Source organism: Mustela putorius, unplaced genomic scaffold (assembly GCF_011764305.1).
Source record: "Mustela putorius furo isolate JIRA1106 unplaced genomic scaffold, ASM1176430v1.1 tig00000765_pilon_pilon_pilon, whole genome shotgun sequence".
NCBI lineage: Eukaryota > Metazoa > Chordata > Mammalia > Carnivora > Mustelidae > Mustela > Mustela putorius.
In genome coordinates this window covers 1178908-1192574 of record NW_025421470.1, presented here as the reverse complement: position 1 = coordinate 1192574, position 13667 = coordinate 1178908, and the positions used below count along the sequence as shown (strand labels likewise).

General features: G+C 63.3%; 1 protein-coding gene across 2 annotated transcripts in view; it reads left to right on the top strand.

Moving 5' to 3' along the window:
* Positions 1 to 4822, top strand: part of ADARB1 (adenosine deaminase RNA specific B1) — a 126255-nt gene extending 121433 nt beyond the window's left edge. Inside the window, exons 10-11 of one of the 2 annotated variants that reach the window (XM_045084329.1) lie at positions 310 to 444; positions 1346 to 4822. In XM_045084329.1, coding sequence (XP_044940264.1) covers positions 310 to 444; positions 1346 to 1686 — 476 coding nt within the window. In that variant the 3' untranslated portion in view covers positions 1687 to 4822. Of the gene's footprint in view, positions 1 to 309; positions 489 to 1345 lie in introns of both variants that reach the window. The other variant, XM_045084330.1, reaches the window with a different exon arrangement.
* The last annotated feature ends 8845 nt before the right edge of the window (positions 4823 to 13667 follow it).

Below are 13667 nucleotides of genomic sequence, written 5' to 3'. Positions count from 1 at the left end.
GCCCCTGGCGTGTGGGGCGCTCGGGGCGTGAGCGTGAGGGCCGCCCCCACCCGAACAACCTTCGGGACCGACTCAGCCCCAGAAGGGGCTCGTGCGCCCGCGCTTGGAGCTGTTGATCCCGAGGGTGCTCAGAGGTGCTGTGAGGTCCGACAGGCTCTGGTGTCTGCGGGCCCGGCCCACCTCCCCGAGCACCGTCAAGGCCGCTCCTGGGCGGCAGCAGGTGGCACTGGGCAGGGGTGAGTGCGCCTGGGCCGCACACACCGCTGGGCGCGCCCTGGGCTCCTGGTCACCCGTGTCTCTCCGCTCCAGGCATCAGCAACGCGGAAGCGCGGCAGCCGGGGAAGGCGCCCAACTTTAGCGTCAACTGGACGGTGGGCGACGCGGCCATCGAGGTCATCAACGCCACGACAGGGAAGGACGAGCTGGGCCGTGCGTCCCGCCTGTGTAAGCACGCCTTGTACTGTCGCTGGATGCGTGTGCACGGCAAGGTACCGGCCCCTCCTTCCCGCAGCGCCCCCCCCCTCCCCGCAGCTGCCCCCCCGACGCCCCGCGCTGCCCGCACAGCAACTCCCCAGCCTTCCGGGGTCTTCTCCTCCAGCCTGAGCGTGTGGCCCCGGATCCCCCCAGTACAGCCTCCCCGCAGCTCCTCCCACCCCGCCCCGTACCCCCGGACGCCTCTTCCTGGCCCCACCCGGAGGAGGGGAGCCAGGGCTCCCGAGGCCCTTAGAAGGCTCTGGGCCTCTTTCCTGCTGGAGGGCGGAGTCCGTTTCCCCAGATAAATCCTCCTCTGGTCGACGGGCATTTTCCTGGTTCCCTTCGTCGGTCGTGGCGGGTGTTTGTTGCAAAGCAGGTGGTGCCCTCGGCATGGCCGTGTGGACAGAAGCCACCAAGTTCGGGCCCTGGTCCTACAGGGCGGGCATCTGGGCTGGGGGACTTGCTCCGCATTTATTCTCACGATCTGCACCAGCACGAGTCAGGCGGCCGCGGGGGCAGTGCCTCCCAGTCCTCCACGTGACCAGTGGCCGGTCGGTGCTGGATTGTAAATGTCTGAAACCACTCACCTGGGAATGAGAATCAGCTCCCTGTGGGTTCAGAAGTGCCTGTTTAGAGCCTGGGGTCTGAAAACGCCCGTTTGGCCTGGACCCTGTGTGGGGAGAGTTCACAGACCGCCCCGGGGCTCACGCTCCGCCCCCGTGATGCAGCCCACGGAGGCAGGCGCCTTCCGGCAGGTGACGTCCCCCGGAAGCCTGCACGGGACCAAACACCAGATTTGGAATGTCTTACTGAGCTTTGGTGTCTGCTCTGGCTGCTTCCACACTTGTGCCTGTGTTTGAACTCTTCACAGGCTCCCTCCAGCCTGCTGCGCTCCAAGATCACGAAGCCCAACATGTACCACGACTCCAAGCTGGTGGCCAAGGAGTACCAGGCCGCCAAGGCGTGTCTGTTCAAAGCGTTCATCAAGGCGGGGCTGGGCGCCTGGGTGGAGAAGCCCACGGAGCAGGATCAGTTCTCTCTCACGCCCTGACCGGGGGGGCGTGGGGCAGAGGCTGCCCGCGCCGGCGCTGTCTCCGGAGCCTCACGTCCGAACTGGGGGCAGGGGTGTGGGGACACGGGGTGCTGGGCAGGGAGGGTGCGGGCTCCAGCGTCTCCCTCTACACCACCGTTACCCCTGGAATGACCCAGTGACCACTTTCCATCTCCGTTTACGTCTAGAAGTCGAGTTCTACTGAGTAGGGCTTCCTTAAGTTTAGGAAAATAGAAATTACTTTGTGTGAAATTTTTGAATAAATAATTTATTCAGAGTTAGGAACGTGGTTTATAAAGTAATTAGATCAAGTCACTCTTAGGCCACGTTATTTTAATTGCAGAAGAGCATTTATCTGTGGAGAAGGTGAGGAAGTCGCGGTAGGAGGAGAAGCCTCGCAGCCGTGCCGCGGGCAGGTCCCCCGGATCCCTTGGCGGGTCCTCCCAGCGCAGGAGACCCCGCAGGAGGGGCCCGGCCCTGCGCTCCCCCGAGTCCCCCACGCAGTGACGGCGTGTGCCCGGGGGGCACATCCCAGATCCCCGGAACCTTCAGTCCCCTGGAAGCGTCTGCGCTCCTCCTGGAATCACATCATGGAAAACGTGTGTTGGTTTGCGTCTCCGTAACCAGAGATGAGACGGGGCAGTGATCCTGGCCGTGCTCGTGAGGTTCTCGACAGTGTTTGACTTTCAGGGACTAGGAGGAAGCCGTAGGGGCCAGTGCACAAAAGTCAGCCTGGAATCCCCCTCCCTGTCTCCGAATCCCACGGATGTGGATGACTCTCCAGACATCTTCACAGGAAGGAAATAGAATTAATTAAGTAGATAGAGTCGTTCATAGAAAATGCCAGTAAGGCGTATTTTTAAATTCTTTCCAGCTTTATCAAAGACATGTTTGAGTCAGTATTCAGGCTGGAAGCTGGTGAGGCAGCGTGCCGCGGGCATCGTCCCCACCAGGGTCTGGACGTTGACGGTCACGGCAGGGAAGGGGTGCTGCTGGTGCCCGGGGTGGCCCAGGGGCGCTGCTGCACATCCCCCAGCACCACCCCCCCCCGGGTGTCCCTGGGCTGAGCCAGCAGACAGGAGTGCGGGCAAGGGTCCTGGGGCACCTGGACCTGAGCTCAGAGATTTGCACCAATTGCCTTGTTGCTTCCACTCAGGATCAGACAGGAGCCCCGGGGAGCGTCCTGCCCCTGCTGGATCAGGGCCGTTTACACGGAAGTGGGCAGGGGCTGCTGTGGAGGCTGTAGGCAGAGCCGGGAGACCCCACCTCACCTTGCCAGACTATGAAAACGCAGAACAGGAGCAGGGCGGCCACGGTCCCCTCCGCCCGGGCCCCGCGTGCTCAGAGCAGGAGACTCGGACCAGAAGCGCCGTGCCTGCCCCTGTCGCCAGCGGTTCCTGGGGGGCGGGGGTGGGGCTGGCGTGCTGCAGGGACCCGGGGGTGTGGCTGGGCTCAGGGGCCGTGGCCTTCTCTCCGCTGTAGCAGGAAGGGTGTCAGCTGGTGTCGCCGCCCTCCCCAAGCAGGTGCCGCCGCGCACAGAACATCCGAGAGCTGCGTTTTTATTCTCTCGATAAATGGTATTTTTTCTAATGGGGATTGGGAGATGGACTTAGTTTTTAAAAAAATATGTGGATTTTGATGAAAAGGTCAGTGGAAATACATTGCATCATACATACAAACACCACCCAGTATGTCCGACCTCCTGCCTCCCGCTAACCGCTGAGGCGAGCGCGCCGTCCCCGCTCCGAGTGCGCGGCTGTCCTGTGCGCGTCCAGGCCCACAGGTGGCCGGGAGGGAGGAACGGAGCCCTGTCCGCCCGGGACCCGGCGGGAGCGGAACAGAAGCGGAGACGTGAACTCCTCCAGGCGCCGGGTCCGGAGACTCGGCCCTTGAAAGGGTCCCTTCCGAGGCTCAGGGTGCACCACCCCGTCTCCCCGGGCGTCACTTGGCATACCGTGCCCTTAGTCAGGATTCTAGAGACTTAGACAAATTGACACAGCCAAGAACTTGGGTGTTTGAGAAAAATCTTCAATTTTGAGGACATTTTGACCAGGGGGTTGGAGGGTTCTCTTCTCTTTTGTTCGCTAAACCTATTAATTCCAGGAAGACACCGGCCGCGGGCCACTATCCTGCTAGAGGAAGGCCTGAGTCACAGCGGTGTCCCCGGCAGGGCTCGTCCCGCGTCCGGGGTCAGCCCAGGCCGGGCGTGCCCTCTTCGCGGTCAGATGCCACACAGCGCAGTTCTGATTCTGAATCAGAGTGTGCTTGACTTATTTAATCAGAAACAGTTACTTTATTTTAAAACGTACAAGCCAGCCTCTCACCCGGCACTCCCTTCCCTGGGGTGTGTTTATTCCCGTGATCCCCTGCTGCCCAGACGACGGGACCGCCGCTTTCCTTGTGACAACAGTGTTCCCGTGCTTTGTGCCCTGACGCTGGGACGGGGCCGCTGGCAGGCAGACCCCGGGGTGGCTCAGTGAACGCTGTGGGTGAAGGCTGCACGCCCCTCCGCTTTTTCTCAAAACACAAATATCAGATGTTTTTTATTTCTGAAACATTTTACACCAAAATACAGGGTCTACCCCAACCGTAAATTTGTTCTCGCAAGAGAAGTAACATCGGCTGGTTTTCCCATCCCTAGAGTCTACAAAGCTAGAGTCTCTCAGAAGATTCCTCGTTATCAGCCCCCACCTATGTAAGCGGGAAGGGCAGAGTATTTGTGACCATGCGCGTGTCCAGTGTTGTCTGTCCTTGTCCCCTGGCGTGTCCTGTGACCCCCTCTCCAGCCACGCGGCCAGTCACGTCCTTGGGGCCGGTGAGGCCAGGGTCTGGCTCGATCCAGACGCGACGCTGTCCTCCAGAGCCGCTGTGCACTCGCTCATGATGCAGGGATGACCCCCGAGCCCCAAGAACATGTAGCTCGGCCCCGCCGTGGGCTGACGGGACATCAGGAGCCGACGCCCGTCCTTCCGGATGCCACCACCAGTGTTAAAGGCCGTCTGTGGAATGTGTGTCGAGTGAGCCTGGAAGCAGTTCGCTTCTCCAGATACTGGGCGATGTGCTTTTATTCTGTTTTATTTTAGAATTGGGACACTTTTCTATGAATGTAATTCAGCCAAGAGCCCTGTCGCTAAGACCCAGGCCCCGGTGTCCTCTGTACGTACACTGATGTATATACCACCCGTGCAACCCGCATGAGCTTGCCCTCGCACCGAGACCAGCCGGAACCAAGCATGAGACGCTGTCCTGTAGACAAAGGACTGGAGATGTTCTCAATAAAAGACACCGTGTTCCACCGCTGCCGTGTGGCCGGCTTTTCTCTCCTTCCTAGTTCTCCCCCGGTCCCTCGCAGTCTGTCTGAGGAGTATGATTGGGAGGGGTGCGTAAGCACCGGCTGAGAGCCGCCCACTGGTCTTGTCCCCTGTGCGCGGCCCCCGCGCTCAGCACATTCACCCAACTCAGGACAGTTCCCCTGAGCCCCTGGGACCGTGGGCCTCCTGAGCGCGCATCACGCCCACTCCTGCATGGCAGTTGTGTAGAGGACCGTGAAACGGCGGCCGCCGGGCAAGATCCCACGGGTAGAGAGGACGGAGCAGTCCCCGCTGAGCTGCCGGGCCGTGCGAGGGCGGCAAGAGCGGGAAGACCCAGCGTGGATGCCCGTGGGCCGCTGGCGGGGGGACTGGGCGGCGGCAGGGGCAGGGAGACGGCCCAGCTGCTAAGTTACGGGGTGGGGGGGCCTTGACTATTCAGGGCTCACGTGTCCGCAGGACGTTCATAAGAAACCGGTGAAACCGGCTGCAGACACCGATTACCAGAGATCGGTGATTAACAAATTAGGGAGCAGGTAGTTAACGATGCTCCAAACCCACCATTCGCTAATTGCACTGTTTTCCCACCGTTTGCGTTTAGTGCTAAAGAAATGCCGACGCTTTCCGTACACGCGTACGTGCGGCAGCCCCGTCCCCTGTGAGTGACGGAGGATTTGGCGTGATTTTAATTCAGTTTTACTTTTTAAAGCTTACCCATTTGTCTGATGTTCCTACAATTCAGAGAAAAATAACCAGGAAAATGTTTTTAAAAGTAAAAATCCCCACACAAATAAAACGCACTGTTGCCAAATAATTTGCTCTGTTTTGCATCAATTTGATTCTGTTATTTTCCTACAATAAAAGCAACATTAAATGTGTGGGGCTCCTGGGGGGCTCAGCTGGGTGAGTCTGACGCGGCATCTGTGCAGGTCGCGAGCTCAGGGTCCTGGGATCGAGCTCAGCAGGGAGCCTGCCTGCGAGTCTCTGTCTCTCCCTCCCCCTTCAAACAAATCAATCTTTTAAAAAAGTTAAATAAAATGAAAATATGTTACCTAAAAAGACACATTAAGCTTCTGAGAAAGGATGGGGACAGCAAGCCCCCTACCAGCTCGTGGTGGGGGAGGGGAGGCTGCCGGCTGTGCCCCTCGGCACGCCCCTGATGGCCATGAGCCTGGGGACCTGTCAGCGTGTCCCCGCCCGCCCAGGTGCTGGTACCGTGGCCACCGCGCAGGCCACCCCGCAGGCGGAGCTTCCCCGGGGGAAGGACGCTGGAAGTGCCGGCCGGCAGCCCCCACGGGCAGGGAAGGGGTGAGGGAAGGGGGCGGTCAGCGGAGCCGGATGCTGGCTCCGGGCGGCCGCGCTGGAGGGAGGAGCAGTTATTTAATAAGCTTTCATATTAGTGACATAATTAAATGTTTAAATAATTAAAACGAATATTTAGTAGGAGCAGAGGCAACTATCCAGCGAGCTCGCAGGCCGGAAGCTGTGGCAGGAGGAGCCGGAATCCGGAGCGGAGCTGGGTCAGCCGCTTGCTGGGCCCACAACCCCCCACGGAGAGCCCATGCCCGCCCCCTGCGTCCCCGCATTGCAGTGCCCAAGCCCCGTGGGCACCTGCAGGCGCTGCGCACCCCCATGACCCTGTGGGCAGCGCGGGTTCCACAACAGCAGAGCAGCCCCGAAGCCCTGCCCGCGGCCACCCTGCACGGCCCTGCACACCGAGGCTCAGCGGAGACCCCAGCCGGCCACTCCGTGGGGCGCACAGAGCTGTTGCGGTTCAGCTTTTGAGCTGGGCTGCGACCATGGGTGCTCACACACCGTGGGTTGGGGGTCGTGGGCACGTCCCCCGCAGCAGTCAGGGCCATGCAAAGGCCCTGTGCCGTGTGGGGGGCCCCGTGCTTCCCCGCCTGCCTGATCCCACCTGCAGGGCCACCGCGTCCTGCGGGCTCCGGCGTGCCCCGAGTCTGGGCCCTCTTCCTGGGGCTCCCACCTCTTCTCCCCCTCAGCACGCCGGCGTCACACCGAGCTCCGGAACACAGTCAGAGCAGGCGGCCAACCCCCTCGGGGAGACGAGATGTCTGAAAAGCACAACCAGGAATATCCGAATGGTCGGTATTGGGTTAGACTCGGTAAGGACGCGTTCCCATGTTTCAGAGCAGACCCCAGATTTTAAAGTGAACTTGGTAAAAGTTGTAAGAACGGACAAGGAAACAAGAATCGGAAACCACGAGCTGACGAGCGGGTGGAGTTGGCCGGCACGACGCAAGGGACAAAGACAAGGCCGTCCCGAGACGCTTGGGGGCTGATGGCAACCGCCACACCCGGCCGACCGGGTCGCCCGCCACACACTGACCTCCGCACGCAGGCGGGGGTCACAGCCGAGCTGCAGCAGGTGACCTGGCTGGGACTTCCTTGCTTTAAGAGTTTATTTGTTTCCTTGGCAGAGAGAGAGCGCGAGAGAGCGCGCACCAGCAGGGGTTGGGGCGGGGGGAGCAGGAAGCCAAGCCCGACGCGGGACTCCACCCCAGGACGCGGGACTCCACCCCAGGACCTCGGATCCTGGCCTGAGCCGGAGGCAGATGCGTGACTGAGCCACCCAGGCGCCCCGAACAAAGACTTTTTAAAAGATCCTTTTTTATGATATCCTAAGGGCTCATGGATTTGTTTTTACAGAAACACAGGTGATGGACACAGAAAAAATAAAACGCCAGCGAATGTAGATTCCCCAAGTTTAAACACATTAAGGGAACTCTCAGGAAGGGTTTGTGTTTGTTTGAGTCACCTCTGCACCCAACATGGGGCTCGAACACACGCCCCACAGCAACAGAGCGGCCGGGCGCCGGGGAAGGCTCCCGAAGTGCGCACTCACGCTCCACCGTCCCCGGAGCGTCCAGCTCCCGCGTGCGCTCTTCCTAACGCTTACGCTGCTTCATCCGTGCCCGGGACACGGGGACAGCGGGCGGCCAGAGGCGCGCGTGTGCTCGCGGCCGTCCTGCCACTCGCCCAAGCCTCCCGGGACGTCGGCCCTGGAAGAGCACGAACCGCTACAGGCTCGCGGCCCCAGAGCCTTCCCACGAGGACCCGCACCGACGGCGGCTTCTGCGAGATGCCCAGGCGAGACCCGGGATCCCCGGACCCGCACAAGAGCGTCCGGGGGGACAGGGGTCCGTGCGGGGTCCCGCGGCCGGCAGCTCGCCGCACGCCAACGGCCAGACTAACTCGCTCGTAGCCGCGTGTGCGCGTCTCCCTCTCATCAGACACGAAGGAGACGCAGGTCCTGATGCGCCATGGAAGTGGCGAAGGCCGGACGTTTCAGAGACGGTTGTACATGCAGTTCGCGGCGGTGCGGTATTCAGCAAACGCGGACACTCGATCTACCCTCCCCTCAGCGCTGGGTCACCTGGCACCGGCCGCACAAAGGGAAGCGGCGTGCAGCACTTCTTCTCTCCGTGGCTGTTGTAACGTGGGTCTTGTGCGGCTGTTTACCGCCTCCGGGAACTTGCTTCACAGCGTGTCTCCCACAGTCTCATTTCTGTGTTTCTCTTGGGGAATATCCTGGGGAATTACTGCAGCTGAAAAAGTGGGTCAGACCTTTCTTGGCAGAAAATCAGTCTAATTGGGTTCGATGGTTTGACGAGAAGAACGAGACCCCAGGCAGGACGTGGCCGTGAAGAGAGCGAGCTCCGTCGGCGGCTCCGAGTTTGGGTGACAGCGCGAAGATGACGGAACGACAGAGGCTTTTATTTTAAAACGTCGAGTTGGCATAAAGGCCATGAAACCAACACCTGGACGTCCGCAGCCCCCGTGGCACGTCCAGGAGGAAGGAACTAGGTAGTACTCGGGGGCCACGGGCGAACGACAGTCCCTTGATGTGCGGGCAGAGCTGCCCGTGCCCCGGGACTAACAGCGACGGACAGCAGCGCTTTCCCAGGCCGGGGCTTCACACCCTTTGCTTTCCAAACACCGTGACAAAAGCCTCGTCGGACCGACAGGTGGTAAATTATTACGTAATTTCTGCGAACGACTTTTCCAGACGACCTTCTGACTCCGGAAGTGTTATGTGGGGGCAGACGGTGGAGACGGGAGGTGGACGGTTCGCGGAGGGCGTGGGGGGGATATTAAACGTGGGTCCTGGGTCCTGGCCATCACCTGTTGAGGGTCTCCCTGGCTCTGGGGTGTTCGGGCAGTAGAGGGAGCGGGCGGGGGCGACCTCCTGTCACCGTGGCTGCCGCCGCCTGGACTCTGGCTGCTCCGTCCATGCGTCTCCTAGGAAGCTCATGGCCCAGCACGGTTGGGGACCGCGGTGAGGGCCAGCTGACTGGGGCAGGGTGGAAGCAGCCGTGGGGAGGGCCCCTGCCTGCAGCCGGTTCGTGCACAGGAGTGTCGCGGGCAGGGGCCGGGGTGGGGGGGAGAAGGCCTGGTCCTGCCTGTTCGGGGACATGCACAGATGACATCACTACCCATCCCCCGCAGGCTCGTCCATGGCACAGCGAGGCCGAGGGGACATGGAGCCGTCCTGGTTTGTCCTGAAAAGACCTTTTTGTAGAAACAGAACCCCGAGTCTGTGACGGGCTGTTTCACGTATGTCGAGGCCTCACCATTACCTCATGTGGCTCGAGGGCCCTGGCCGGCCAGCTGCGGGCACAGATGGCTCTGGAGCCCAGAGGAGTGTGCGTCAGGCCCGACCCCCGTTAGCCCCTGGCTAGGGAGCCCACAGCCCGGCTCCAGCCGGCCCCTCCCTGCGGCCTCGGCCTGGGATCCGCACAGGGCGCCTTTCTGGCCGGCCTCCTCCCCGCCCAGCCAGTGCTCCGTCCTGCAGGTCCTGCTCCGGTCGGCCGTCCGTTGGGCTCAGGAGCCGGGCTCGGGCACAGGACTGACGGGCAGGCCGACCACGGGGGCTGAAGGGTGCCTCTGGGGACGCGCGGCTGCCCACGCTGGGAGAGCTGCTGAGAATGTTCCGGGCCTCAGGGCAGAAGACACTGCTGTGCAGAATGAGCAGCCCTCTGTCACCACAAGCAGCGGGATGTTTATCTCCAGTGAGCCTGAATCTCCACTTGCCTCGTATTTTCTGGGAGGTCGGGACATGGGCCCCAGGTCACAGCCGTCGGCTCCAAAAAAGGAGAGCGAAGGCCACCAGAGCCGCAGGCCAGCACCAGAAGAAAGCCCCGAAGCCAGCTGCCTGGGCCACGTGCCCAAGGGTCTGAGCCCTGCAGTGACCGGTCATCACCTTCAAATCTCCTGTGCCCGTGGCTCACTCTGTGAGCTCGTGAACTCCTGTCGCACAGCAAATCAGCCCAAAACTTGGCGGCCACGCCAGCCTGCGTCCTCCAGAATTTGTGGGTGGGGACCCGAGTGTCCGCTGGGCCAGGGCTGCGTCACCTTGGTGTCCCCTGAGCTGGAGCTGATTTCAGGCTCTCTCAGTGGGTGTCGGAGGAATTCTGGGCCTCGGCAGGACGCTGCGCCGGCTGTCGCACCACGGGGGCCTCTCAGGGGTGACTGCGGGCGGCTCCTGGGTGAGCAGGGGAGAAGCGGGGGCGGGGGTATGGGGAGAAAGTTTGTGACAAGTCTGGTAGAGCTGGCCGTCCCCTCGGCAGGGCTGGAGCGGGCCTGAGGGCAGGTGTGGGCGGACAGCAGCCCCGGGTCAGTGCACCTGCTGTGCTGGTGGGAGCACGGAGGCCCATCCCAAACCGAAGTCTGGCGCAGCCCTGGGACGGGGGCTCCAGGCTTCCCTCCCAAGCAGGGACAGGCCTGTCCCTGCCCTGCCGGGTCCACCTCCCCCCGCAGGTCCCGGATTTGCCTCTGGAGTGTGCAGACTGGCAGAGATGTAAATCGTGCGGGATACTCAAGGCTGATGCCCTGCGGCGTCCCGAGCACCCCCCGCAGAGCCAGCCGGGGGCACAGTCCGGTGACATCGGGCAGTCAGCCTGAGACCTGTGCGTGTCCTGAGGCCGCCACAGCAGAGCCCACAGACGGAGGCCTGAAGCCCCAGCACGCAGCCGCGCTCCTGGAGGCCGCGGGGGGACGGCCAAGCTGGGCTCCCGGCGGCCGCGGAGTCTCGGGCCCTGCCCGGTTGTGGCGTGGCCCTCTCTGTGGCTCCTCTCCTCCCTGTGGGGGCCCCCAGACTGGATGTCCCCCAGGACGATGTCCTCCTGAGACCATCACTGAGGCTCACCTGCGAGGACATTTTTCACATGAAGCGACACTCTGTGGAGTGTCAGGAGGAGGGACAGGAGTTTGGGGAGCGCGGCTCCGCCTGCCGTAGCCGGGGGAACAGGCCCGGGGACGTCCATCTGCTCCTGCTGTCACATGAACGTGAATATTAATTTGAACTGAATTCAGCGACAGACACGAGGGGATTTGTCCCTCCACCTGTGGCTCGAGTTCTCCGGAGGCCGTCCCGGCGGCCCTGGGGAGGCCGGGTGGGACCCAGGCCACCACCTGCCACCAGCTGCCTCCCTCCTGGACCCAGGACCCAGGACGCCAGCCCTGGGAGGGTCCCGGAGCCCATCTGTGGCCCATGGCTTTGGGCGGAGCCCGTGTGCTCCTCGCCGCTGGCGACTCGTGCTCCCCGCGCCAGGCGACGGCTGCCGGGGCCGTCCAGCCCCTCGCGGACACGTGTCTCTCTCCGTTAGTTTCCGCGGGGTGGGGTGCGCCCGGGTCGGGCTGCTGTGTCCCCAGGAGGTTGTTGGTGAAATGCCCCTGGCTGCAGCCTGGTGACTCTCCAACCCCGTGGGACAGGCCACCCAGCGGCCGCCCCAGCGTCCCTCTGCCCTGGGCGGTCCGGCCCCACGGGCGGAGACGCCATCTCTGGTCGATGGCTCAGGCGCCTTCCTGGGCACTCTTCACCCCACGGGTCTTGAACTGGAGGTCGTGGAGGTTAGACCAGGCCCCAAACACCAGGTCCTAACCCTGGAACCTGAGAAGGTGACCTTGTGAGGAAAAGGGCCTTGGCAGCCCGAAGCTCGGGTGCAGAAGTAGCTTCTCCCGTGGCTTCTCCAGTGGCTTCTCCCGGGGGCCCTGACGCTTCCAGGGGGCCCTAAAGAGGGAGGCGATGGTGGGGGTGGGGTCGGGCGGGAGCAGGGGACAGGCCGCGTGGCCACCGAGACGGAGCCTGGGGTGAGGGCCGCAGCTCCCGCAGCTGGAGGACTATCCTTCCCTGGGCCCCGAGGAGCCCGTGGTCGGGAGCAGAGGGCGCGTTCGGGAGGCTGCGGGATGTACCCGAGACGCTGGTCAGTGTTCTGTGGCCCTCTGGTGGCCGTGGGCCCGGGGCATGACCTCTCCCGGGCCAGCTCGCCGGCTCCACGCCGTCTCCTGTCGCTTGGCTCCCCGTGGGCGGGGCCGTCCTGCTGGGGCAGGTGGGGGTCTCCCTGCCCCCTGGGTTCTGTCCTGCTCTGCTGCTCTCCCCAGCCCTCCGTGGGTGCAGCTCAGTGGGGGCTCCGATGTCACTCACCCTTGCGTCCCCAGAGCCAACAGCCGGGCCCCCTTGCTAGAGCCTGAGCGGCTCCCCAGGGTCCCGGCAGGGCCCAGTGAGGGCTGCAGGTGCAGGGCAAGGTCCGGAGTTTCATGGGAAGTGACCTTGGCCCAGGCCTGGGGGCGGGGCTGGGACTCACCGGAGGGAGCTGAGGCTATGGGAGGCCCCGTAGCCCCCTGGGTCTGGGGGAGCACCATGGCCCCTTTTCCCACCTGAACGAGGCAACCTGCCCACCGGCATTTCTAATCTCTGAACGGAGGCCCTGGGCCAAGGCTGGGACCCCAGGTCCCCTTGGCTGGAGCCAGACCCCCCCGGGGCCCCTCAGGGTGGCTTGGACGCCCCGGGGTGAGGGTGTCTCTCGCCTCCTCACCAGCAGCCGTCCCCGGGGCTTCCGGGCCTTTCCGTGTGTGGCGCGGGGTCTTTGTAGGTGGTGGGACCCAAACAGGACCGGCACGCGAACATTGCTACGTCCCCAGAGCCAAGAGTGACGTGTTCACGGTCTCCTTCCCACGGGGCTGTGAGGGGACTGGGGCAGGAATCGGGGTGAGGCCGGGCTGCAGAGCGGGGGTGGGGGGGTGGGGCCTGGGGCTCGGAGGGCAGGCCGAGGGCAGGGGAGGGTTTGGAACGCCTCTTTCTAGCTGTCCCCCGAATGGAAGGGGCCGAGGGGTCTGCACCCCTTGATGTCCGCTGTGGAAGTTCCGAGCCCACCTGGAGACAAGGTTGCGGTCTGGGAGGATCTGAAGCGGTTCAAGGGAGGTTCGGGGGCTTGGGACTGGCCTGGGGTGCAGCGAGGGTTTCGGGGGCTCAAGGGCAGGAGTCCGGACGGTTCCTTCTGCAGGCCACGGGCGGGCTCCACAGGTGTTCAATGAAGCCAGGCCTTGAGGTCCTGCTTCTGTTCCCCCAGCGGCGGGCGGCGGGCACCAGGGGCCCAGGTCAGAGCGGAGGCCGAGCCAGGGGGCCCCAGGGTGAGGACTGGACAGAGCTGGGAGACGCTGGCTCTGGCTGCGGGGCAGGGGAGTCTCCGGCGTGAGGTGGGGAGCCATTCAGACCCCCGGGCCCAAGGGCCGGACAGGGCCCGTGTCTGAACAGCCAGTGTCCACAGAGATGAAAGTCCAAGGCTGGCCAGCGGTCAGTGGAGGGGTGTGGACAGCCTCGGGGTCCCAAACAGGGACGTGGGTGACAGCGACTGTCACATCTTCTGTGAGTGCCCTCGGCGAGGTCAGCCGAGCGCCGCCCACTGCCCGGGGCTGGGGGCCGAGAGGCGGGGCCCCCGGACCAGCAGCGGGGACGACTGTGCAGAGCCCCGACGAGGCTCGGGACCCAGCGCAGACCCGACCGAGGTGGAACAGCAGGTCGAGCCCGGGCG